General features: G+C 41.5%; 2 protein-coding genes across 5 annotated transcripts in view; one reads left to right on the forward strand and one right to left on the reverse strand.

The window, feature by feature from the left end:
• Positions 1-2681: 2681 nt before the first annotated feature.
• The window catches only part of LOC118509487 (zwei Ig domain protein zig-8), a 239003-nt gene continuing 216305 nt past the window's right edge, over positions 2682-25379 (reverse strand). For all 4 annotated transcript variants that reach the window (XM_036050141.1, XM_036050139.1, XM_036050142.1 and 1 more), the window contains one exon: positions 2682-8338. In XM_036050141.1, coding sequence (XP_035906034.1) covers positions 8202-8338 — 137 coding nt within the window. In that variant the 3' untranslated portion in view covers positions 2682-8201. The remainder of the gene's footprint in view (positions 8339-25379) is intronic.
• Positions 9113-11396, forward strand: LOC118509488 (27 kDa hemolymph protein-like). Its single transcript, XM_036050144.1, has 7 exons — positions 9113-9160; positions 9901-10174; positions 10258-10504; positions 10572-10735; positions 10806-10935; positions 11002-11122; positions 11226-11396. The coding sequence occupies exons 2-7, from the start codon at positions 10120-10122 to the stop codon at positions 11283-11285; spliced, it is 777 nt and encodes a 258-aa protein (XP_035906037.1). The 5' UTR covers positions 9113-9160; positions 9901-10119; the 3' UTR covers positions 11286-11396.

A 25379-nucleotide genomic window follows, 5' to 3' on the forward strand; every position in this document is an offset into this window, starting at 1 on the left:
TAGTGTCGGTGGGAATGGAATGTGTTAAAGTTGTAATAAACTTTATACGCGACACGCTGGGATATTCAGGATTCGCTTTTGTTTTGTGTGCCGGTAGTGTTCGTTCTGTTTCGAAGGGAAAGTAATTCATTCGCGGTGTAAACATTCCGCGATGGGAACTGTTTTGTTGTTGTCGGGGGATAAAGTTTTGCGCTTTAGCAGGAAATAAAGCGGCCGCGAATCAGTTCGCCCGAATTTAATTTCGTTTTCGGGTGCGATAAAGCAATGGAAAATAATTTTACTAATGTAATGTGCAATTGAGTTACAAGAATGAAAGTTCGAAGTAAGCGCCTGAAGCTATGCAATTCTTATAAAAGTGGACAATGTGTTTAAATAACAGATGAATCATTTTTTAATTCATATTAACAAATTTAGCAAGTAAATTATATTTTTTATAGATTAAAAAAAAATCTTAAAGAATCATAAATTCAAAATAATGCAAATCTGTGTGGACTGACATGATATACGGATTTTTTTTTGTAAACAAGGACAACGCAGGGTTATGAGAGACAGTTTTTCTTTATACCTTCTTTGACAGCATATTTGATTAGACCGTGCTATCCAAATATCAGGGAGATATGTAGGACATAACAAAAGAAGTGGTGGGCTCCAATTGAAAAGGGAACAGACGGAGTCTTGAACAAGTAGCTCTATGGCTTTATGACGAAGAAATTTACCTGTCGGAGGATTAGATACAATGCTTTGGACTGCGATCCTTATAAACAGCTTAGTTATCTGGCTGAGTAAGGGGTGATTTAAACAAGAAGGGACATTTGGTAGAACCTGAAGGTTTGACATCTTCGTTTGCCAATTCAATATCTCTTCATCTCAAATTGAAGTAATCTCACTATGTGGACAGGTATGGGAACAGTCTTTACGGGCTGAATCGTTTGGTGCCTTACTCATGACATGTCCCGGCCTCCAGAGAGATTGATTCATTGTACAATAGCGATACGAAGATTAACAGACGCCTCATAATACCTTCCGTTTGTGTTCTTATGAAAATAATAAAAAAAAGATTGAGCTAAACAAAACAATAATTTTACTCTCGGTATTTAAAAGATGCAATGCAGTGCAATATGTTAGCCCTTTTAAGCATTTGACGGAAATGAGTTTGTAAGACGAAATTCTTCGTCGTACCTTCAGAACTAGAGAACATTCATCGCAAACTAAAATCTTGTCTTTGGAAGAGATTGAGAGTCCCCATATTTAACGTTAGGGCCTCGAAATCTTCTACTTGGCAGTAAGGGAATTTTCGTCTAGCTGAACAATGGCATTTTTATTTCTGTGCAACGAAATTCGATAGTTCATCCAGGCTCAATGTCGACACTATTGCAAAAAAAGAGGCACACTTTCCTACAACAGTTTTCTTCATCTTTGTCTAACCTTGACAGCGTTGGCGAGCGTTGGGTACGGAGGCTGTCGGCCAGTTCAACCTTGCGATTAGCAGAGACTTATTTTTCTACAGGATGGAACTCATTGATAGTTTATGAGTGTGGTCGAGCTTGGGATATCAGTGCTGGGCAGTTTGAGGAACACTGTTCGCAGGCAAATGTTTGTGGTGTACAGATTACTGATTTTTTTTAATTGTTACACACCATACCACCACCAACATTTCAAAAGAAAGCAATAGATCCGGACCAAAACGTAGATACATCCTCCACTATAGAACTGGACAACCACATCACAATCTTCTCACTAGGGAAAACAGCAGGGAGAAATTGCCTTGTTAACGGCTGACAATACGGCGTCAAGCTGTCATAATTAAAACATTAATAAATAAAATTTGATTGTTCTCCTAAGTGATTATCATTTAATATTACAGAATATTAGACATTAGTGTAAATGCAATACTGATTACTTATCTGCTGCCTCTTTAAGCGCTCTGTACCAATAAATGAACAAGATCTTACTGTCGTAAGCGTGCTCTGCAGTTGTGTTGAGCTTAAGTTGTAGTTGAAATTTAACTACATTTAACGACAAAAACGACTAGAATGACGAAGATTTGATTCACCAAAACATAAACCTTGAGCTAATTATCAATATGAGACACTGTTGGAAACTTTATAGGGTTCCCAACGATCTGTCAGTTGAAAAGCAAAGGAACACGAGAAAGAAGAAACAAGAAAGATCGGAAAAAGGGTCGCGCCTACCCGACGGGAATCAGGAGGGCAGTCTGGAAACGAAGTTGAAACGACGAACAAGTGTACTAATTGTTTGATCTCTCTGCATTAAAGATTTCTAAAGAATTCAACCGCGTTTCAACAGACTCAATTTTTTTTGCAAAATACCTTAAGCTTCGGACTGGGATTGTCGATCGTCTACAAAAAGCAAAAGAAAGTGGACACTTAAATACTAGTCTCAAAGGCGTATATGAAGCACTTGGGAAGCATTTCTTTTAAATTATTGCAACTAAGAGCTCATCATTGAAGTTATATTTCTTGATAAAGCGTTTAAACTTAGAGACATATGAGAATGACAAGTACAATATAAAAGTTAAGACACTATACGGGACAATGAAAACTAAGCAAAAAATAATTAATAAATCCCAAAGTAAGGATGCTTCCTCCAGCGCCCTGCAGTAAATGAAAATCAAAGCATTTCTTTCATCGGAAATCAGTAAAACCAACAGACGAAAGTTATTAAATTTTTATACGAAAAGAAAGTTTTGTTTTTTTTATTAGACTTTTTGTTTGCTCTTGTTTACTTCCTGTTGGTTTGTTCCATTCCAGTTTATAATCATTTTCATTTTGCTACGCACCATTCCACTCAATTCAACCTCCCCCAATGCAATCGCTCTAATCAATTGATTCTTACCCTCCCGTGTTGTGGATAGTTTCGTGTCTTTGTGTTGCCGCTTTTTTTATACTCAAACAATTTTAAATGACAGTTTTTGTGTGTGCGCCTTAAAGGGGTTTTCGTTCTTTGCTTCTTCCGTGCTTTCCAATATCGAGTTATCGCTTTTTTCTTCGGTTTAATATATTGTCGTGCTTGATGATGCAAATGCACGTGCCCACCCATTTGCCGCTCATTACCCCTGTTTACTACAATAAATTCCTGTGTGATAAATGCATCTATCCTACGCCACCGAACCACCACCGAACCGGGGCAGATGGACACAGGACACACGCACAGCTTTGTCCGAGACCCACTAAAGACAGTTCGAAGAAGAGGTTCGAGCAAACGCTTACCATTCCCATCACGCTTCCGGTAGCCCGGTGCGGGGGGCCACCCACACATAGCCATCGCGAGCGAGTACAATTCCACTAGATATACTTTCAAATCCTATCCCTCATTTTGCTAATTCCATTGTTTCCCATTTTTCGCTAGTTTCGTGTGGAAGTCCTACTTCCACATCTGCTGCTGCTGCTTCCTCCACCACATTAACATAGTTTTCTGATCGAAGAGATTTAACTACTTTTTTCACATATTTCTTACTTGTGTGTGAGTGTGTGTTTGTGTGTTCCGTTAAAGTATTAGTTGCTGTATATGTTGTTTGAGTTTTTCAGTTTCGAGTTTTTTTGTTCGTTTTTTATCATCCTTTTTCTTCCTTTTTGTTTTGGGTAATGTGAGTGTGTTTGTGAATACCATTTCAGTGTAATTGTTTTTGCTAGTTTTTGTAGTTCTTCTTTCACGTTCTTCATCTGTTTTGTATGTTTCTTATTTTCCTTTGTAGATTTTTGCTCTCATTTTTTACACTTTCTTACCGAACTGAAAATGAATTTATTTTACAGAGTTTTTTTTGTTTGTTCTTTTGTTTCGTTTCAGAGTTTCACCGTTTGCTTCATTTACTTTATCGTTTGTTTTCGTTTATTTGCCACATCGAGCAGTGTTCTTTTTTCCTTTAAATGTTTAACTGGTCTTTGTGTGTGTGTGAACGTTTTTTCCAGCTAGTTTTTCTTCGTACCGCGCTGTAAGTAATGGAGTGTTTTTGTGTTGTTTGTTATCTGTTTTTTGGTTTTAATTTTCATTTTTACACTAGGTAACGGAAAGACTATGTGTTTTTGCTTAGTAATCGGTACTGTAGACTAGAATCTCCAGAAAATGGTAACAAATTTAATATTTTCTTCTTCCCGTTTTTTTCCTCTTCTTTTTTCTTTTACAATGCAATTTAATTTAGTTCGCAGCGTGTGAGAGTGTGGTTTTTCCTTTATACGTTTCTGCACCCTCTGCTTGTAGCAAAGTAACGCAAAACCCATTTTCACAATTTAATGACAGCCAGGATTGAGTTGTGAGTGTGTGTGTTCTCGTTTAGCAACCTTTAACTCAATAAACTATTACTTGCTAGCTTTTCGTTTTATGATACAGCTTAAACTTATGCATAGGAAGATAACAAAACAATATCTCACACATTGTGCTCAGATAGATAAGAAGCATCGAAATAGAATCCGTTTTGCAATCTGTTTTTATCGTTCTAAATATTTGTTTTTTTCTAATAAAGGTTTTCGTGTTTAGATTGCATTCATACAATATTTTAGAAATAAAAGGTTCGGTTTTTATTGTAATTAAAAACAACACAAGTCGGGACCCACTGTATTTTCTCTTTACTATGTACAGCTCATTGATTCTTCATGCTACACACGGTAGAATGAATGAAGTATTAATTGTGTTACACTTTCTTACGATCTGATCAAATTCTTAACCTTAACTGGTGGACTGGAGCTCGGGTTTTTGGGTCGCCGTTGCAAACTTTGCTGGCTAGAGTTAGCTGCAGGACGTTCAAATGAAACAAATACAGTCGTGGTGATTTTCGCGCCAGGAAAAATCAAATTTTCATACCCACCCATGCACACAATGCGTCAGGTTTGAAGCTTAAATTGTAGCAAAGCTTGCATTTGCATCTTACGGCAGTAAAAGTAAAGTGAACCACTCATTCACACACACACTCATACAGTTTGAAGTGTTCTGCAGGAAGATTGCCAGGACGTTTCTCTTCTTAAAATTGGCTCGCTTTAAAGACGTGAAGACGACCAGTGTGCGCCACATTGACGCTATCGAGTGCATCCAGCACCGTCACGCTGCAGCTCGCTCGAGCGAACCTTTGATTGAATTTTCGGAACTTCATTCCGAACCACATTCAACAGTAATAATTTGAAAAATGTTTCCCTCCCCCTATCACCGTTTGTCGTTCATCGGAATGAAGTGAAAAGAACGAACTGTAAATTATACTTTTCGAACGAGCTTTTCATAGCGCTGCCTAGCATTGTGTTTCTGGGCAAAGAAAAGGCCATGGCGTGGATGACATTCTAAAAATTGTGCCATTTTTTATAAACCCCCCTCCGTTTCTTCTCGTGGGAATTGCTTTGTGCTGGAAGTTACTTTATTAAAGAAGAGAGAGAGAGAGAGAGAGAGAGAGAGAGCGAGAGAGAGAGAGAGAGAGCGTAAAACAAGCATGCAAACTGCTCTCTTGAGAGGTAACTTTGGGGGGAAAAAACAGGGTTGAAACACAGCATGGGTAAAACAATGGTCCGTTTTGTGGACTGCGCTTCACCGAATGGGAAGCTCTTTCTTCGGTGTAACCCGAAAACGAGCGTTGTAACGAGCGTTTTATCGAGCGACAGACTTTCCACGCGGTTCAGCGGGAAGACCGCGAACGAATGCTGGACGCGAAACAATGGTTCGAAGTGATAAATATGATTTGGCAGGCAGACAGAAATGGCTCGGCAAGGTCAAAGCGGGCAACCCCAGTGTCTGGGGGTGTATCGGTTGGGAAGAAAGTCTCGCATTGCTTTCAAGCAGCCCCCCATATTAACCGATCGAGCCGAACGGGAAGCTACATTTGAATGAGCAAACACCATATTGCATACTTTAAGGCGCTAAAAAGATTGCGTAGCGAACCAACAAAACCTCTGTGTTAAATATTTGTTTAAAAATATAAATAGGGTCCGATGTCAGGCATTCAAATCGTTGTATGTTACCATTACACTTTGAAAGATAAACGCTTGGAATAAAAATATCCTTTTGCGTGACCGTTTTGCATAATTAATGGTTGGTTCATTGCGATAAGCTTCAATTTGGAATCGTTCATACCCGAACGAACCTTTGCTGCGAATTACAAGCTAGAGAGCGCACAAATAAAAATATGCACTTCATTTTCACCTTCATTTTTCACGCTTGATGCGTCCGGGAGGCGAAAAAAAAGCTGTACGCCATTGCAATTATTGAGCCACCCAGTCGCGATCGCTACTCACCCAACCCGAACGGGGACATGTTTATCGTGACCCAAACAGCCAAACAAAACAGCCATCCATTTGTTCGCGCGGGTTTCCATTTTCAAACTGCACACAAATGCTGTCGATTCGAATGCACTTTGTATTGCATCAAAGCCGGATCACAACGGTTAACGGTTGGATATCAGCTCGTACCGGTTGGAAAATAGGAAGCACTCGCTGGTCATTATCCGGTCGATCCTTTTTGTTGTTGTCTGCTTTGCCTTATTGTGAGTGGTTCGTGTAGCAACTAAAATGCGAATGGTTTTGCTGTTGCTTGCTTTTCACATTTGCCTTTGTTTCTGATGCATTTTTAATGCACTTTTGCATGGAGCAGGAGCAAAACGGGGATTGCTGGAGAGAGGGTGTTTGTGTATTTACAAATTTCGGTCAGCTTTTCGACGGAATTGGGGTTTTTTATTTGCCCTTTTTTGGAATCTGGCCACCCAAACCCACCCCCCCTCCCCTACCGCCTCTATTGTTGCATCAATTCACCGGCTGGTTCATGCAGCGTTTAATTTACCATTTGTGTTAATTTGCTGCACGCACAAACATGTTTGCAGAATACTGTTTTCATTCACTTGTGTGTGTGTGCGCTTAACCTTTACCTTTATTATGCAAGTCGTTGTTTTTGTGTTTGTCACATATTGCCCTTTAGTTCGTCTGTTTTTTTATCTCCTGCAACGGGGTCAGGATCGTCAAGAGAAGAATCACTTCGCTCGGTTTTTCCGCCTTGTTCCTACCATTTTAGAGTCCGTTCAACGTGTGTGTGCGTGAGTGAATGCTTCCAGCAGATTTCTCGCATTGTTTCCTACCCCAAACACACACACAAACGGATCATGCACCATCGATTCCGGTGGCACAAGTCATGTTTGATTAATTCATTCGGCGTTATAGTATTGCGTTTTTAACAATGCATGCACGCCATTGAATACGTCGAGCTTTCCGCCGGACGATAAAGCTGTGTTGCGGTGTGTGTGTGTGTGTGGGTATGAAAAAACACATTTTCCTTTCGTCTGCCCCCATATTCGCATTGTGTCCGTAATTGCGCTTTGCTTCAGTTTAATTTTTAAGCTCTCGATTTATTTACACGTGACCATCGTGTGCGCCAGCGGTTCATCATCATTGCGCGAGTGCGTGCTTGGTTTGGTTTTGGGGTTGTTTTTCTTTGCTTTCGTATGCATTTTTCCATCTTCTGTTTTTCCCGGCCCTCCGAACAGGCAGTGTACTTTTTCTTTTGCTGTGAGTGTACATTCCATTTTTCATGCACATTTTGTGCGCTTCATATTGCTTGTTTCGTATGCAGTGAGTTAATTTATTTAATGGCTGCACACACACGCACACTTCACTCGCGACGAGATGTTTGCAGCCTATAGAAAGTAAAAAAACAATACCTCTAGGGGTCTTCAATTTTTGTTCTGACCTCAAACCAATCGAACCGGCGTCTTGCTTAAGAGGCTCGCATAACGCAACCCATTGCCAGATGTGAATCTCCAGTCCACCAGTATCGTCGAGTGAGTAAAGATTTAACAAAACAGGAGGAAACAAATTCATCAAAAACAAACCATTCCTACCTATTTACAGGGAAGACGCCCCTACAACTTCTAACGACTTCGAAGAGCGTTTTCCATTTAAGATTACACGGTTTTGTGTGAGTTTTCCCTTCGGCTGGCAAAACGCACTCCAGCCCTCGGTTTCCGCCCATCAGCCACTTTCTTCTATCTGTTTATAGAGTAAGCTACGCGTCACTTCTTGGAAGTTGCTTCCCCTCAGTTTGTTGCTCAACGAAAGAGGGGGAATTGTATTCGGGTTTAGCGTAAATGTTCGCGTTTTGTTTCGTCCACCAGTTTCAACCTGTATTGCGCTATGGGTCCCACGTTGCGGGCACCTCTTTTGCTCATGCTCACGTACCGCATGCATTTCCGCACGTCCCATCACGATGGGCTCCATCCATTAGGCGTAGCTTGACTTGAGCAGATAGGATAGTATCACGCTCGGGAAGAACAAGCACTCGAACAGGATGGCGGACAGCTGTGATGTGGCGGCGGCACCGCTCGTTTTTCGGCGCGAAATGGCGGCCGTGTTGTCACCTGGAAGAAATAGAAGAAAAATTGGAAAATGGTTAGTTTAAGGTCAAAATTATAGTGAATAAGCTGGTATTATCATTTGATTATTAGTCTGAAATTTATTAAAGGCATTTAAAACATCAAACCAAACCAAATTATCGGTTCCAGATTCTCTGTAGGTAAATTATTCCTAATGTTCGTAATTATTTCCAAAAAAGTGATTTTTGCAAAAATAAATGTAAGATATAAGTAAGAGTTTATATAAATTAAAATTCAAATAAGTTTTTAAATAAATTTTTAAGGAGACTTTCCAGTTTGAACTTTGTGGTAGACCAAACTAATCGAGCGCCTAAGACTTAATGGATGCTGGTGGAATATAAGACTCCTTATGCGATAGGTTCTATATAAGCACCCTTCTACGAGGTAGCGAACAGACCCTTCAGACAGACGTCTACTCTGAACCTCTGTAAGATCTATTTGAATGACCTTGTGCTTAACTGATTTAAAACATGATAATGGCATTTGGCATGATCCGTTTGTATTGATACAGATCCATCTAGCATGCTCTCAAGCAGTTCTCTAGGGACAGTCACATAATTGTCTTCCTAGTCAACTTCTTTTCCATTGGAATGACAATCTCGAGAAGTGCTGGTTTGTTGTGTTTTTGGTCAATATAGGCATAAAAAATCACTTGCATAACGTTGCCAGTGATCTTATCGCCTTCCTACGTTGAAATAATCTGATCTGAGTAGGCTTCAGCTTCCAGCTGATAATCAGCTTGGTGGTTCATATCAGTCATCTCGCACTATAGAGGCTAGGAGGAACTTCGCTTTAAGGAAGAGACTCGTAAATAGGATCTCGCTTAACAGAATGCGATATCTCACTTGTAATCACTTTGGAGTTTTAAAGATCTCGTATTAAGAAAAACCTTAAAGAATCCAAATACCTTCTCGATCAGAATTTAGAGATGATCCTCCTTGTTGTATTTTTAATTCCCTTTTTTAAGGCCCTCATATAGGCTTGATTAGCCACTAGGAATTTGCGGTATTTTTCAATTCTGTCACTTGTATGGCAATTCGCCCATCTGATATGCTAATAATCTTGAGTAAGGTGCTCACTTTTGTTAAATATCATTTCAACACGGGACACACCAACTACCTCAAACACCGTTGGTATGAGCCAAGGTTCTTGTTGGGAATAACAGTTTACTAGCTCACGAGTACATTTGCTTGGAAGATGTCCAGGAATATCAATTGAATCTTGAAACTGATCTTCAGTTAGGCGTTACGGAAGTCAACACCAGGACTTTATGATATGATATAGTAGACACAGTTTCAATGGTTTCCAATATTTTTGTGATCCCCAGCGTTGCAATTCAAACAAATAACCGCATCCACTGTTCAAGTAAAAAATCGCAAAAATCAATAGAAGCACGTGCACAACACACCAGGCTCGATTCGTAGTACAATCTACACTTCCGTGAATCACTCCAAAATGGTTACGAGAAACAAACCCCGCTAGGGATTGTTTAACCGTGTTTAAGCTAGAATTACATTTGAATCATCTACAAATACTGCTTTACTCAGCCGGCCGAACGATAAGCCTCTTGATTGACATTATCTGTCGCGGACAGTTCGTACGCGCTATAAATGAGCCAGCTGCTGTGCTCGCTGGCTGCTTATCAGTGTTGTGTTGCTCCGGGCAGCTTCGATCCTGACCTGAGTACGGAAGAGCCCGATTATTCCGTGTCGAACAGTGCAGTGCAGTGGACGAACACCCTAATTTTGAGCGCTTACCCGTAGAAGATGGCGAAAATTCGAACCACCGTTTTGCTGGTTGGTGTGGTGGCACTCTGTGCAGGTAATGTGATTGCTTAAAAAAAAACTAGAGTAGCCGCCGAAAATGGTTTCTAACAACGATCGTACCCTTCCATTCGTATGCAGTGTCCATCGCTTCACCGTTGGGCAAGGTGGCGGACTCCTCGTCGGAGGAGTCGGCCGAGACAGGCGAGATGATGCGAGAGCTGTCGGAAATGTGTCGAAACAATAGTGGCTCCGATGCAGCCTTCCTTAATCTGATGGATTCCTTCCAAAACACGATGGTGTGCACAATCTCCGCCATCGAGCTGGATAGTTTTATGGCGGACGCCGAAAACCTTTCGAACGAAACGCGTACAACGTTTTTCCCGCGGTAAGAACGCCTCACCCTGGGACGATTGAGATCAGTTGAAGGAATGTGTTTTTTACTTTACGAACAGCTACTGTCCCCAGCTACGTACGGCTTACTCGTGCATCGATAAGTTGGTGGCCGATTTCCGCCCATGTCTTGAGGCTGATGACTATGTCATCGTGAAGGCTCTCGCCGGTATACTGCCCGATGCAGTGGAGCTGATGTGCAAGAACGATGGTGAAATTTTGTTCAGTAAGTGCACCATTTAATGTCCCTGTGTCCTTGACTCTTTCACTAACAATCTGGACTGTCCCGTTTGCAGAGTTTGATGAGCCAAAGTATTCCGAATGCTTTGAGAAGATTTCTGACAGTTTCGATGAATGTCTTAACTTCCTCAACGGCACCGATACCGACGACTGGGATATCTCGCACTTGACGCGTGATCAGTGCGGGTAAGTGTGGCCAAGCCTTGCAACGGCAATTCCGTACGGTTACTGACAGTCATTTTCTTTCGCCAGTGAACTCACCGGCTTCCGGGCGTGCGTGAAGAGTAAGATGGACATTTGCAAGGCACCGGACCTAATCGACGTGTACGATCTGTTCCACAACACGCTGTTCCGCATGACACCGTGCCGTAATGTAAGTAGTGAGACTGTCAGTTTGTTTGACGCTGTTCAACACCTTAAAGCGTACCCAGTTTAATTAAACACAACAATCACTTTCTTTTCCCCTCTATTTGCAGTACGTAGAAATTGAAAAGGCCATTCAAGTCATTGATAACAACGATCTCAACGCGATCTAGTGGCCGATCGAGGGGTCACGAGCTGTCTTGTGACGGTTGTCTAGTGTTAGGTGTGCCTTTCTACGCAGTAGCCTTGGCAAAGCACTAAATTTGCAATAAATCTGCACTATCTTTACTGTAACTTCCGTTTTGTTTGTTTGTGTTGTGAGCGAGTTGTCTTACGCGAGGTTTTGATGGCACGAACTGTGCCTGCCGAAGATCATCAGCGAAACCTTTGCCATTGACCTCCAACTTGAAATAAGGGCAATAAGTATGTCAATGTCAGCTGGTTGATTGTGTGTGTGTGTGTGTGTGTGTGTGTGTGTGTGTGTGTGTGTGTGTGTGTGTGATTTTGGTTATTGTTTTTATTGTACAAAGATAGAGTGTGATTTCGCTCAATACGCTCCAATGTGCTGAAGGTTGACGTGACATGTAATCAGTAGCAGTCGTGACGTGTTGCGATGTTTTGCAAAAAATGGGGAATTTCGACGGATGGTTTGTTTGCTATTTATTTTTCGCTATAATTATGGTGACGATGATAATGGTTTTCATGGGGGTTATCTCGTTTCTACTTCGGTTTAGAACTGAGTTAACGACCATTCTAGTCCAAAACAATAACAAGGTTTGAAACGTTACGGTGAGCAAAGAATACATTTTATTTATGCTCTAATAATATTTAACTAACTCCACTGCTCTTCAACTAAGGTCGTCCTTCATAATGGACCTCGGCCGTGTGAGTTGACTCATGTGCAACTGTTTAGGACTAGGTTGGTTTCCTGAACAATAAGACCAACAAGACGTTAGGTCCTCGTACTCTAGGTGTACTTTGGTAGTCTCTCTCTTCGTTTAAAATTCATTAAAGGAATTTAACCTCTACTTCGTTTGTTTTGGACTGGTTTGAAAGTCTAAAGAGTAAACTCACTCATGTAGCTATTTGTCATTTTTTCTACGGATACTAAATGACGATGTCTACGGATTCCGATCGCTGTTGTCCTCTCGGGCTTGATACTGTAAACACAAAACACGTTATATGTTGGACTGTTTTCGACACCTTCGCTCCTATAATCTGCTCCCATTTATGCTTCTTCTTGATGTCTGCGCCACAGAACTATGATATAAATCCCATCTTGTACACCGTCGGACGGCCATCTATGGTGAAGATATAGGCGTAATTGACAACAGACTCGAAGTATTGGATTCAGAATCGAGTTCTGTATGTATTCTCCATGCTGCACTAACTGTCAACTCAAAAAAGCTTCTCTTATTTACATGCCCTGACACTGTTGCGCTTATTAGCTTCTTCACAACTATTTTAAAGTCAACAACGCTCTAAAAGGTGTTACACTCAAACCTTAACATAAAAATTCATTCGAACTTCATGCCAAACTCAAAATTCATTGACCGCTGCTCAACTTTTGTTTGAAGCGGTAAAATTATATGTAATTCGCAATTTACATATTTAAACGTCACCAGAGACATGGGAAGGATCGGGTAGCTTTTAAATGGATGCATTAATTCTACTCTATTACTGAGTGGTACTAGAAAACTTGACGCTATGCATTTGTAGCACACACTCACACCCAGCTTGAAAGGTTCGGTAGAACAAATGAAGACGCTTGGGTTGAGGGCACAACGGCAAACTTTCATCTCCACCATTTGGCGAATCTCTTAGCCGATAGTGACATAGCTCACACAAACAATTTCCTAGCAGCAAGAATTTCCATTTGCTCCCTAACCTTGTTCAACACAATGTGCACTTTAAACTTTGAACCTTCATTTCATTTCCTCGCGGCACGTGAGAGCACATGTAATGGAAGCCCAAACCCGACCCGGAAACAAAGCAACATTCTGCCCCCTTTTTTTGGGGGGGTGCTTGGTGAATGTGAAAGTTTGCATACATTACCCGCGGATAATGGAATCCACCTCCAGCGGAAGCATCATCACACTAAGCTTCGTTGAGCTGGAATCATCCCGCACAGCTTGAGGTTGAATGGTGCTAAATTCAACCTTTGCTCGATCGGTGGCATCCCCGGAGCTGGATTCGATCGACAAAAGCCTATTGGGCAAAGGATATCTTCCTTCTTGAGGAGCACTCTCGACGGAGAGAAAAGTGGACCACCACGTTGGTGGACAACTGGGTGGTGCCGAAAAAGTTCGTCAAGTTCAAACTATAAAACGGTCTGAAGAATATGAAAGCTTTCATCGGTCGATTTTTGGAGACCAACACCCGGCAGGTTCAGCGAAGGATGGTTCCTACCAAGGAAGTCCAGGAAGCATCGTCTAGTGCAAAGTTTGATGCATACCAGCTTCACTCTGACACTTCTTCCACAACAGAGTGAAGCGTTTTGTGCAGTGAACTCTCCTGGCATTATGCTCACAGGGTGTTCGGGCATGAAAACGGGGGGTGTGTGCGAAACTTCCGAACGAGCGTGATGGCACGATGGTGCTACTGGTGATGATGCCTATGGCAGTTGCGATGCAATTCAAACGCAAACTTTCTAATGCATATTGAAAACTTCCGCAAAACATGCGCCATTATACTTTATGACTTCTTCGTTCGTCATCGGTACGGTCCTGGCGCTGTGTCCCGGAATTGGCATGCCGGAGGGCATTGCCAGTCGTTCCAGTACGCATTCTGCGTTAGTGTGTATGTCTGAATAGAGCGAAGAGATTTGGAGTGATTTTTCCTCGCTTTTCCATTATTTTCGTCACTGGGTAGAAGCTTACGGATACGACACTTCTCCATCAAGCATGATGGCAGCTAAAGGGACTTCGACTAAGGGAGGAAAAAAACTAGGTGGAACTAGATACCGAAGAAAACTAGGAAAGTTTTGGTAGATGAAAAATAGAAAAATAAACATGTGATTATGTGAGCAAATACATTTCGGTCCAACAACACACACACACACATAAACCATCACTGAGAAGCAACTGAGTAGGATTGGGGCTTCAGGCTTTCTGTTCCATGTTCCAAATTTGCTTCGTTCACTAACGATGCTAACGATGTGTTGGTCTTCAGTGATGCTGGCGCAACTAAAGAATGGGCCACACCGAGAGCAGCGCCATGCTCACTAATCAATCACTCGACCCATCCGTCCCCACCCAGGATGGTGATGCATAGCTATACCGTTGCGAGCGATGGTGAGAACAGCACGTCTCAGGGTATCGTGATTCATGATTTCTTCGGTGAACAATCCTCCTTCTTCCATCCCTATGTGTCTGTGTGTTTAGAACCTTTTTTTTAATGCTGCTCATGATGTTTTTAGCATTCTCGTCAGTTTCTTCCATTTGTTGTCACTTTTGAGTTTTTAAAGCTTCATTTGTGCACTTTGTCAGACGCATTGTCTTACGCTGTGATGAAGGCTCGGCTTGGCAGGCATCCGCCCTACACATAGACGATGCGGCTAAACAGTGAAGTGAATGAAATGATGTTCGGAGTGAGTGTGGCCGGAGATAGTGTTGAAAGAAATATTCAAAATGATAAACGATTACGCCTCGGCAAGCTATTATCTACTTTGCTTTTCAAATGTCAGAGCTCGCCGGGATCGTTTCTCAACTAGCACAAAGAAGGGCGGGGAAAAAAAGCTGACGAGGAGACGACATAATCGAACCCGGGTTTTGGTACATTTGTCATGCCAGTGTTTTGGGTGGATCGTCCGAAAAAGGAAATGAAATTTCTCAGAATTTTGCATACCATTCGGTGAGCAATGGCTCGCAGTGAAGCATGTAGTTGGCTATTACTATACTATCTCAGATGTTTTTTGTACTAGTTTCTCTTGAATGTAGTTGATGTTAATTTTCTAAAAAGGAAACATTCAACCATTTTCTCTTTTCCCTCGCTTCTAAAGGGGAACGCTTCCATAACTCGTTTTTCGATTTTTATATGCACACCGATTGACAAGCTCAGAAATGTTTGAAGCAAATGATTGATTACACACGGGATGAGTATCGTAATCTGCTTTGCCTCGATCCCGCCGACCCACCGTCCCACCGTGCTTGACGTGTGCAGCAAAATGAATCCATTTTTGATGTGATGATTCTTGCCGCTTCGAAGACGGGGGCCCTTCTCGGTTTTAGGACCTTTCCATCGAAGGCAGTCAAAGTGTTGCCTGCCATCACAGTGCCAGCCCACTAGCCGTCATTTTGAACGATCGAACGCTGGACTGCGGGAGCAAAAAAAAAAGGGGTGCTTTTCACATTTTCCTCAAAATTAGGTCAACTAGATTCAATGGCGATTGGTCGCCGCAGAATGTGGTGCACGGTAGAATCTTCAAGAGCTGGTGAAGATGAGCTTGCGAAAAGCTCGACACCGTTTGGTGGTTTGTGGACAAAGTTTGTGCTGAAGAATTGGTTGCCGGAGCGAGTGCTTTCGAGTCTAGTGTGGTACACTTATTAATCTTAGCTTACAAAGCGTGAAGAAATGATTTATAGGTTAAATTTCATGGAATGAGAGAGAGCGAGGGAAATATATATATTGAAGCCGGTTGAAATAAAACGAAGCGCAATCAGTCATTCGGTAGTAAGTGAAAATAAATGTTTCGCGCTTTCGAGGAAACCTTAAATTGATTATAGAAAAACAAAATGGAAATGAGGGAGAAAAAATTGAGGATTTTTCTGAGAAAGTTTCCTGGGGTTTAATAGAAAATATGAGCCGAAGGTTCCGGCTTAAAGATAGACTCTTCTTGCTTTCGTTCGGCACGATCAAGCGCATGGTTGAGCGTGAACACTAGTATTTTAATTTGATGTACAAATTAAACCTTTCCAAATAGCAATATGGCCAGGCCGTTCTTTATGAATAAAAAAAAAAACCTTTCCAAATTTAAAATGTAATATTTTACCGCATTAAATTGAAACAAAGGCATGATAAAGACATAAATAAATTAACTACTAATCCCGTTGGTTTATTCCACCACCATCACGATTCAAATACAGTTAAAAGCGTCCCTGAATGCAAGCAACAAAATTGACATTTCCTTTTTTTACCAATCTCTCCCAAGTGGCCCATAAAGTGGAAAACAGGGGCTTGTTAGGCGTCAAACACGTCACTAATGAAGGTGATTATTTGCTGTTTGAAAGGTGAAAAAAGGAAAAACACACGCACACACCACCGTTGAGTGTGTAGCTCATTGCGCTTTGCGCTTTTAAGCTTCGGTGAAAATAAACTCCGTTTATTTTAAACTCCGTTGGTCGGAACTGTATATCGGTCCTGCTGGTGGGTAAATAAAAGCAAAAATATCTTAAAGTACACATACAGACAGACAGCAGCATAACATCACAATAATGCACCGGCATAGGTGTGAGTGATCACCACTAGAAGTCAGCGAAAGTAGCCGCCGTAAGAAGGAGGTCGGACGGTCGGTCGGTCGGTCGGTCGAGAGAGTGTGATGTATTTGTGCACTCAGCCAGACACAAAAACAGACACACGAACACATGTTCGTGAGGAAAAAAAACCTCAATTCATTTTCCATTCTAGATGAACAAGTGTGTGTGTGTGTGCAGACATGCAGACGAAGTGCATCCCTGCTACCCTCCAGCATATGAGCAATAGAGCATATCGAGTGAAGCATTTTGTAAACAGGAAATGAAGTACATCATCCCACTTTATGCACTCTTTAGGTTTCGCCCACCCAACGCTTTCCCTTTTTGCCACTCTATCCAGCCGGCTTGATTGTGTGTACATTATTTGACTTTACTTTACCGTTTCCTATCCCAATAGCACCGCAACAGGGTAGGTTTGTGCACGAGGGTTTAACAGTCGCAGGGAGAAGGTGGGTTTATAATGGCGGAGGCAATTTTATGCGAGCGTGTGTAATTAATAGACTTTTACCTTGCACATATCCTGGTCGTTTATAGAGCTTGCCTGGAAAACAGGGTCATGGGATGCAGTGTGGCACCGCATTGACTACGTGCAGGAAGCTCTTTGTTGGCGTTGGATGGTTTCTTTTTGTGTAGGGGGGAGTTGTTTTATGAAGCGTGAAGTATTCATCAGATTTTTTTAAAGGTGGTTTAAGATGGTTAACAATGACAGTCCGTATAATATTTAATATACTTTTTCTATATTAACATGTCTTCTTCGCATTCGCTCCGAACAAACAATTTTTACTCATGACGTAGTATTGGAGGATAATCCCTTAATAACGGACAGAGATCAATGATTAATTTGATGAAACTTGTCGCCAAGAATTTGTTGTCAAAAATAGAAAATCGCTCAATAGCATGATAAAATTACCGCATAATGTAAAAATAACTGTGAACACTTGTTTGTTATCCGCCTAAATGCAATGAGCCAATGTCTTGGCCTGCCATTTCTGGGTTTCAAGGATATGATTTCACCCGTAGCAAAGTAGCTACCCTTGGGTACGGGGAGGCGGTCTCTGATGGGATTTGAACCCCGGTTCTACCGAGTGAAGATCGGCGCTGCTGTCATCTCGGCCACCGGACCGCGCTAAATTGATTATTTCGTGATAATATAAGGAAAAATAATTAGGAGTTAAAAGTTGTTCAATTATGTTTTTTGGTTAGAATAAAATCGATTTGAGTCACAAATCTAGCAGGATTTACAACATAATTTCATCCAAAAATCGCAACATTCGCTGGGTTGACGTAAGTTCATTGTAGCAAGCGAATGCAACCTCGCACCTCGATAATGGCGACCGTGAGTGAAAGCTCATTCGTATGCTAATGTGAAAATTGGCAAATAGTAACAGCAACCGTCGTGTAGCACGCGTGAGCTGTAATAGCACGAAATCATGAACACCGCGAAATTACCTGCCCAGAGGCTCCCCATGTACCATAACTTTCCACACGAATGAACATTGGTCACCGTCATTGATGGGATTCTCGCCATTTGCCACCCTCATATCACAGCCACAGCGTCAGTGTCCGTGCCCCCTGTTTTCACGTCAGTCATGTCTTACGATAAGTACTGGTCGCACTACAGGCGCGTGATCCAGGCGTGATAGTATCCGGCCATATTTGCCGCCTCGACTATCGTTCGCCCTGCAGGGAAACGTGGAAGAAACACACCGGAACGTGATTGCAATGGAAATTAAAAGTATAACCTACGCCAATCCATCGGACCTGGACGTCATGGTGGGTGCGCCTGGGAAGCCACTCTCTCTCTCTCTCTCTCTCTCTCTCTCTCTCTCTCCATCTCTCTCCATCTGCTACGGGGAACAGTAGGGGATAAGCGGAAGGGGGGCAAATTATTATTCCAGTCGGGCGGAAATGGGCGAGATGGAATTAAATTTGATTAACCTGGGCAAGGATGAATAATTTAATGAGCAGCATTTTGCACACTTTGCACACACCGTGGCCATTCTGCACACACCGCTCGTGAGTATGAAGGATGGGCAAAAGAAAAAGGACAGATATAGATGATGATGATGATGACGGTGGTGGTGTTGAAGAAGCGAGGACTAGTTTATGGGATGAGATAATGAGCGAGATTTGCTAAAAATATGATTTTCCCGTTTCGCAACACTTCCGACGGAGACTCTCCGGCTCAAGATCCTTTCCGGTTGACAGTGGAGCGTGTGAAGTGATGAGCATATTACACTAATAAATATTAATTTGCCGTGTACCTGTGGTGCATGCTTGAGATGCGATTTACTTATCTAGACGTTAAGGCCGGATGTTGGAGCAATAGTAGTGTAGTGCAAAGTTTAGTGACGGATTTTCTGGACATAAGATCAAATAACTTGTCCTATGGTTCAAGATCTTTGGTTTTTTACTTTAAATTAAAATATTTTTTGATACCAACGAAATGCTTAAACTATTAAAACATTTGCAACTATCTCAATGTTAAGGGGCAAAATATTCTACTGAGCTGTTTTAATTTGTGTCCCAATTTGGGCTCCTTTTCAACGGATATCCGTTGGCCCACCCAAAAAAGGATCCCTTCACCGGATTAACATCTTACGTGAAGCAGCGATACTGAAACGACTCGTTTTTGTCCGATTTTCCCGCTCCATTTTCCAACCAAATCCGGTTTCCAAATCCTGCGCAACACGACCGCTTTATCAGTGAATCCGGTAGCGTACCGCATTACCTGGTGAATTGGCGAATATTATCGGCGTAATGAGCACCGGCGCTCGCTGCATTTCAATGTGCTGCGGACGGTGCAACAGATGCAACACCGAAGGACCACACGGAACGTGAGCAGGAAGGAAGATCATGAAAAACGAGGATTCGAGGAAAGAATATGTACACGTTGCCGTTTTTTTTGCTGTTGTTGTTCCGTTGCTGCAACGCTTTCCATTTTCCAGTTGGTTTAGCATTAGCGTGACAGGTAAATAGTTTTTCTTTTGCACCTCCGAGCAGTAGTTCGGTGCTACGTGGCTGCGTCTAAAACATCGTTGCGGTGTCGCTCAAAAGCTGGTACGGAAACGCAAACAGACGTGCCATTTTAGTGGTTTGATTAGAAGAGCATTCCAGAAAGCGATAAAAGGTTTTTTTTTGGTTCTTGTTTGCTTAAAAATAGATAATCACTAACTCGCTTTTTTGGGTTTCCGAGAAAAAGACACGCAGTGATTGCAATTTTGGAACGGTTAAGGATGTGCCATTTTTTCGTTATGTGAAGGACTCCAGTGGAAAACTCAGTACTGAGCCTAGACTTATCATTTCTGGAAGCAAATGGAAGAAGATAAATATATCTGTTGACTGAAAATATAGTGTAGTGTAACAATGAAATGAAATAGATCGTTTGATGCAATTTTTAATCCATAAATTCACAGATACCTCTTCATCTTCACCGTTTTTAGCACTACACTTGATTTCTCTCCCGTATTTTAGGCTATTCGTGACTAGATTTTACTCGTAGCTGGAGAGCCAGTACTGCGAATGGGAGAGGCCGGACTGGATAGGATTTGAACCCCGCTTTTGCCATATAATTTAAAGCCTTTTGAAGGTGTGTTATGTCCTTTAATAAGGAATGCATCCTGCGAACTCTCTTTCAACAAACATTCACTGATCGGTTTTATGAACACTTTATTTTCACAACAAAATTTTTACCGCAAATAACATTAAACATATCTGATTTTTTTTATAAAATTACTTATCTACGCAGGGGTGATGTACAGCTAGGTGACCGCACCTTCGAAGTCGTCCAAAACTTCACCTATCTGGGGTCAAAAGTCAGCACCGACAACAAATTCCTGAGGAAACTTGAGAAAGCTTTTTTACTCCCAACACCTGTCGCGTAGGAAGAAGCTGGAACTATACAGAACATTTATAGTCTGAGACATGGACTCTGTCCAAAACTGACGAAGCCCTCTTAGCCGCTCAAATGGACTTTTAGCTTCATATGTATGAAAGGACAATGAAGGAGCCGCTACAATAACGAGCTCTACGAGCTGTACGATGATCTTACCACTGTACAGCGAGTTAGATTATTAGAGGTTCCGGTGGGCTGGTCACGTCATGAGAACGGCACAGGACGACCCAGCCCGTAAAGTCCTGTTAGGACGTCCACACGGACAGAGAAAGGTTTATAGGCCCAAAATGAGATAGAGCGGTATGGAGGATTGTTGCATCAAGTGAGTAGGTAAGATCTATGTTTTGTTGTTAGTTTGCTAACAGGACCTTTGTGCTGCTGTCTCGACCATTAAAACCTCGGCACTCTCGTAGATGATCGCCCTTGTGCTCTGACTAGAGTGACTTATTTTCCTCTCTTGGAAAACCACATAAGGCGGCTGAAGAACATACGTGTTAGCCTTTGCTGACAACTTCTTCCTCTTCCTTGGAACCACAACTTCGAAAGGCCTCGGCCTTCTATTTCATGCTTCTATCGACTTTATTTTACGAGGAAGCGATCGAGATAGGAGTTGATTCCAGGGTCTGGGGTGTAAAGCCCAAGCACTATTTTTCCTTTCAGCCAGGTTCTGGGTTTCTTGGGTCTCAGACGGCTCAAAAACCATTTAATTATAGACCTGTTTAGGGGGAACAAAATAATAAAATAAATAAATAAAATAAGTTAATAGGACTGGAGGCTAGCATCTTCAGAGCTCTTTATAAGTACAAAGTATGTTGAATAAAATTGGAAGTTTGTTGAACACTCCACCGTTTTGAAAATCACATCAGAAATATTATTCCAGAGACGTATTTGAGAATTGAAGTTTATAAAACAAAAAATCTAGAATTGATCCTTATTAAGGGCGCCAGCATCCAACCTAGCAATTGTGTATACTAATCAGAATACTAATTTTCTAACAGAAGCGTATAGTTACTGTCATTCAGAAGAAGTTATTGGAGTTTCAAACGATACCTTAACCTAACTCAATTAATCAAGTCTAGAGATCAAAATCATCGTGGTGCAGCGCAGACTTTCAAACCTCTTTTATTTACATTTCATTAACACTCCAAAAGTCACCGACAATACGCGATGGAAGTACCAGATGATTGTATTGGATAAGCGTCTGGTAGGCAATCTGGGTGGCAACGTTACATTAGAATTTATGTAAGCTGATAATTCAAGCCAGATATTTCATCGTATTTTTGAAACTTATCACCCCTGAAGCTACTACGACTAGCTTCAAGCAGTCTTTAACGAACGAACACTCAGCACTTGCAATGAATTCGAAAAAAGCGTAGATTGTTCCGAAACGACGCTACAGATAAACGCAATAAATTTGTCTAATCACCTTAATTGATCAGATCGCGCACCTACAGCTCGAAAAACAATCCACAAGATGAACCACTTACCGGCTTATCTGTTATCCCCAGGTTTAATGTGTTTGAAATCTGCCAACCATCCAAATGAAAACGTCATTAAAATCCGAACACTGGTATCATTAGCCAGCTCACCACTTAGTGACAGCGGCTTAGTTTAATTTCAATTTGTCTCACCAACACAGCGCCGTCACATTTCTTGGCGCACGCTTCAGATCAAGGAAGATTTACCACCAACCCTGGCAGACCCTAGTGGTAGAAACTACCACTTAAAATGCTGCAATCACTTGAAAGTAAATAAAACTTTAGTGCTTCGTAAAAATGTTTTCCAAAACCAAGGCAAACACACACGACCAGAAAGGTGTATGGGATGGGGCTTCAGAACGATTTAGCTTGATGCTATTGTCCGATCGTGCGTAGAATAAGAGCCATCACAGTGGTCGACAATGGTGGTGGACGCTCGACTGCCGCGGTTCGTTTAGTGACTCAATTTTGAAGATGACGCTGGAGGTACGAATTATTCCTTTCCACAGCCACCCAAAGCAATGCCATCGAACGATCAGGCAACGGCTAGCTTTATGATGTTGAAGGTTTGGTGGTTTATTTTTTTGTTTCGTCACTTCCATTTTTCTTCCTCTCAGCTATTTGCTTTGAATTTGACGAAAATTCAATCAAACTGCACACCACGGCACTCGAGGAAGCGAGAGGGTAGGACGAACGCGTGCAAAAACACCGCATCCTCGAAAAGGGGATGACCGTTCACGGTTCGCACCACAGCACACCAAAAGGGGATTGAATGAAAAGCCATCAAATTTAATTTCCTAAGTTTAATTTTTATAGACTGCCACTTGCTGCAGTGCCGGTCGCGAGACGCTTGTCACTCGGTGGCTTTGGTGGCTACAGGGAAGGACCATAATTGCTTTGCCAGGCGCTCGGGATGCCCTTTTCCTAGGTTGTGGCTCACAGTCGGCCACCGTTCGGCCAGCAAGCTGGGATGGTGGAGGGATAGGTCATAAATTGAGTATATTCCGATTTATGGCCGTATTGAACGGTTTGTCGAAACACGGTGGCACGATGCGTTTCGGGGTTTGTTGTTTTCGATCTGTTGGCCTTTTATCTGGTCCATTTGATGATTTGTTAGCATCAACTTTCATATCTAGCTTTTGCAGAGAGTTTTTTATTCATTTTATTAAAGTAGAGCACAAAAAAAAATCATAAAAATCGATTTGTTCTTCATTCTTGATTTGATCGATTGTTGAAATATTGCAGTTCAATATGCGAGCGACAGTATTTTGACCTACGCAATGAATGTGGATCTAAACTTCATTAAACTAAAAGACAAATTAGTTTTAAACAACTGCCATCCTTCCAAATGGAGCACAGTTCAATTCGAAGTATCATGTTACGCGCTACAAATTCATTGCTTGATATATAAAACTAAGAAGAATTTTTAAATTTTTTGAAACAGTTAGTTAGCAATCTGAATAAAAACGAGAAAGTAAATATATTTGATTTTAATTATTCAAATGGTTTATTTTTCTCTGTTTACGATATTTGAAGCTCTCATTTAAATCACGCTCAAGCCGCAGGAGCGAGGTTCAAGTACCATCCAGACCGGCCTTCCCGAACGCAGGCCTAACTATCCAGCAATGGGTAAAATCAAGTCAAGGAAAGTGTGAATTGGCAGGCCGAGACCTTTCGAGGTTGTAGTGCCAAGGAAGAAGAAGGTTAGTCATAAGCTTTGATTTCTGGTTCATGTTGCTTAATAGACCAATCTTTCCTCTTTCATTACTTTTTTGTTGGTTCTTATCTTGAACTTCTATCCATCTTCTCGCTAGTGTAATAAATCACTTCTACTATTTATCACAAACAGAGTACGACGCTTTCCCTTAAGTAATATGTCCTGGTCAGTAATTGTTCTCTCTCATCAGCATTCTGGGTGTCTAAGATAATCTTCTTAAGGTTTGATCAAAATCTAGTCTTAAGGTAAAATTGCACTGTCTATGTGGCATAAATTTATAATAAATTAGCATTCCACATCAAAATAGTATAAGGGAGAGTGCGCTGGATAGGCTTTTTTTTGTACCAGCAACCTGTTATAAAATCATGAATATGAAAACTGTTCAATCAAGTTTCCATGTTACTGGGGATCAATTAGGTGGCCCAAAAGAAGTGGTTTTAATCTTATACAAGACAAAACCTCCATTTTTTCCATTTATTTGCCTAATAAAATACTTTTTCGAACATAGCAGATGGGTAGGAAAGTATTATAAGTTGATTTAGTGGGTGCTACTAGAATTTAATCGTTATAATTTTCTTTTGATTTCATTTCGATGGAAACACACTGCTCAAACTAGAATCACGGCTGGATAAATGTTACCCAGACTACAAGTCGGACTTCTTCTTCTTCTTCTGTGGCACTACAACCTCGAGAGGTCTCGGCCTGCCATTTCTGGCTTTCTGTGACTCAATTTTACCCGTAGAAAAGTAGTCAGCCTTTCGTACGGGGAGGCGGTCTGGATGGGATTTGAACCCCGGCCCTGCCGTGTGAAGACCGGCGCCGCTGTCGCCTCGGCCACCGGAGACAAGTCGGACTTGCTTCTTCTTAAGATTCAGGAGCATGCTTACTGGGCAGAAAAATCGCTTGAAAACTCATTAGGGCCAAGACTTATACATGCAATGCCTTTAGATTAATTTCACTATTCACATTTTTAAATTAAATCAACAATTTCTTTATAACCTATAGTTTTTTTTTTATTCATAAAGATTGGCCTGGCCGCATTGCTTATAACCTATAGTTAACTCCCGAAAAACATTTCATGGAGGCAATCGTTCACAGAATAAAAATACTTATTTTCCTAAAATATTATCAACCCAAAGCCATTATCATTTACAATTCGATATCTTCACCTTTGCTGCCCGACATTGATGCCTTTTGAACTCGAAGAATTGAACCTTTCGCAGGGAAGGGACGATGAAATTGAGCCAATAGAAAAAAAATTGTTTAAAATTATGCTAACGTTCTGGGAAAATGTTACGCCCATTCCACGTTCCCCGTTCCTCTCCCTACCCCATGGAAATGATTTCGAATCATTTCGTAAACTTTTCACACCAGTATCATCGGTCCACTTTGGATGAAATTATTCACTATCCACCCTTATTTTTACCCGACAGAAAATGGTGGGTTGCAAGAGTGTACGGGGTTGCTGGCTGGTTAAAATTTACAGCAAATTTAACGCTTTTTACCCTACGCAAATGGTTCACCTCGGCGGTTTAGTCTGGCTGGTCGGTTCACAAAGCGAATGACCCAATTTTGCCGCTCGATCTCATCGATTTGCATTGCGCTGATGCTGCATTTGCATTTTTGTACTGGTGGAGCACTCTGGGACGGGTTGAATGAGTGAGTGAAAGGGATGGATGCAAACATTGGTATGCAAATTATGCTTT

This window comes from Anopheles stephensi, chromosome 3 (genome assembly GCF_013141755.1).
Source record: "Anopheles stephensi strain Indian chromosome 3, UCI_ANSTEP_V1.0, whole genome shotgun sequence".
Taxonomy (NCBI): Eukaryota; Metazoa; Arthropoda; class Insecta; order Diptera; family Culicidae; genus Anopheles; species Anopheles stephensi.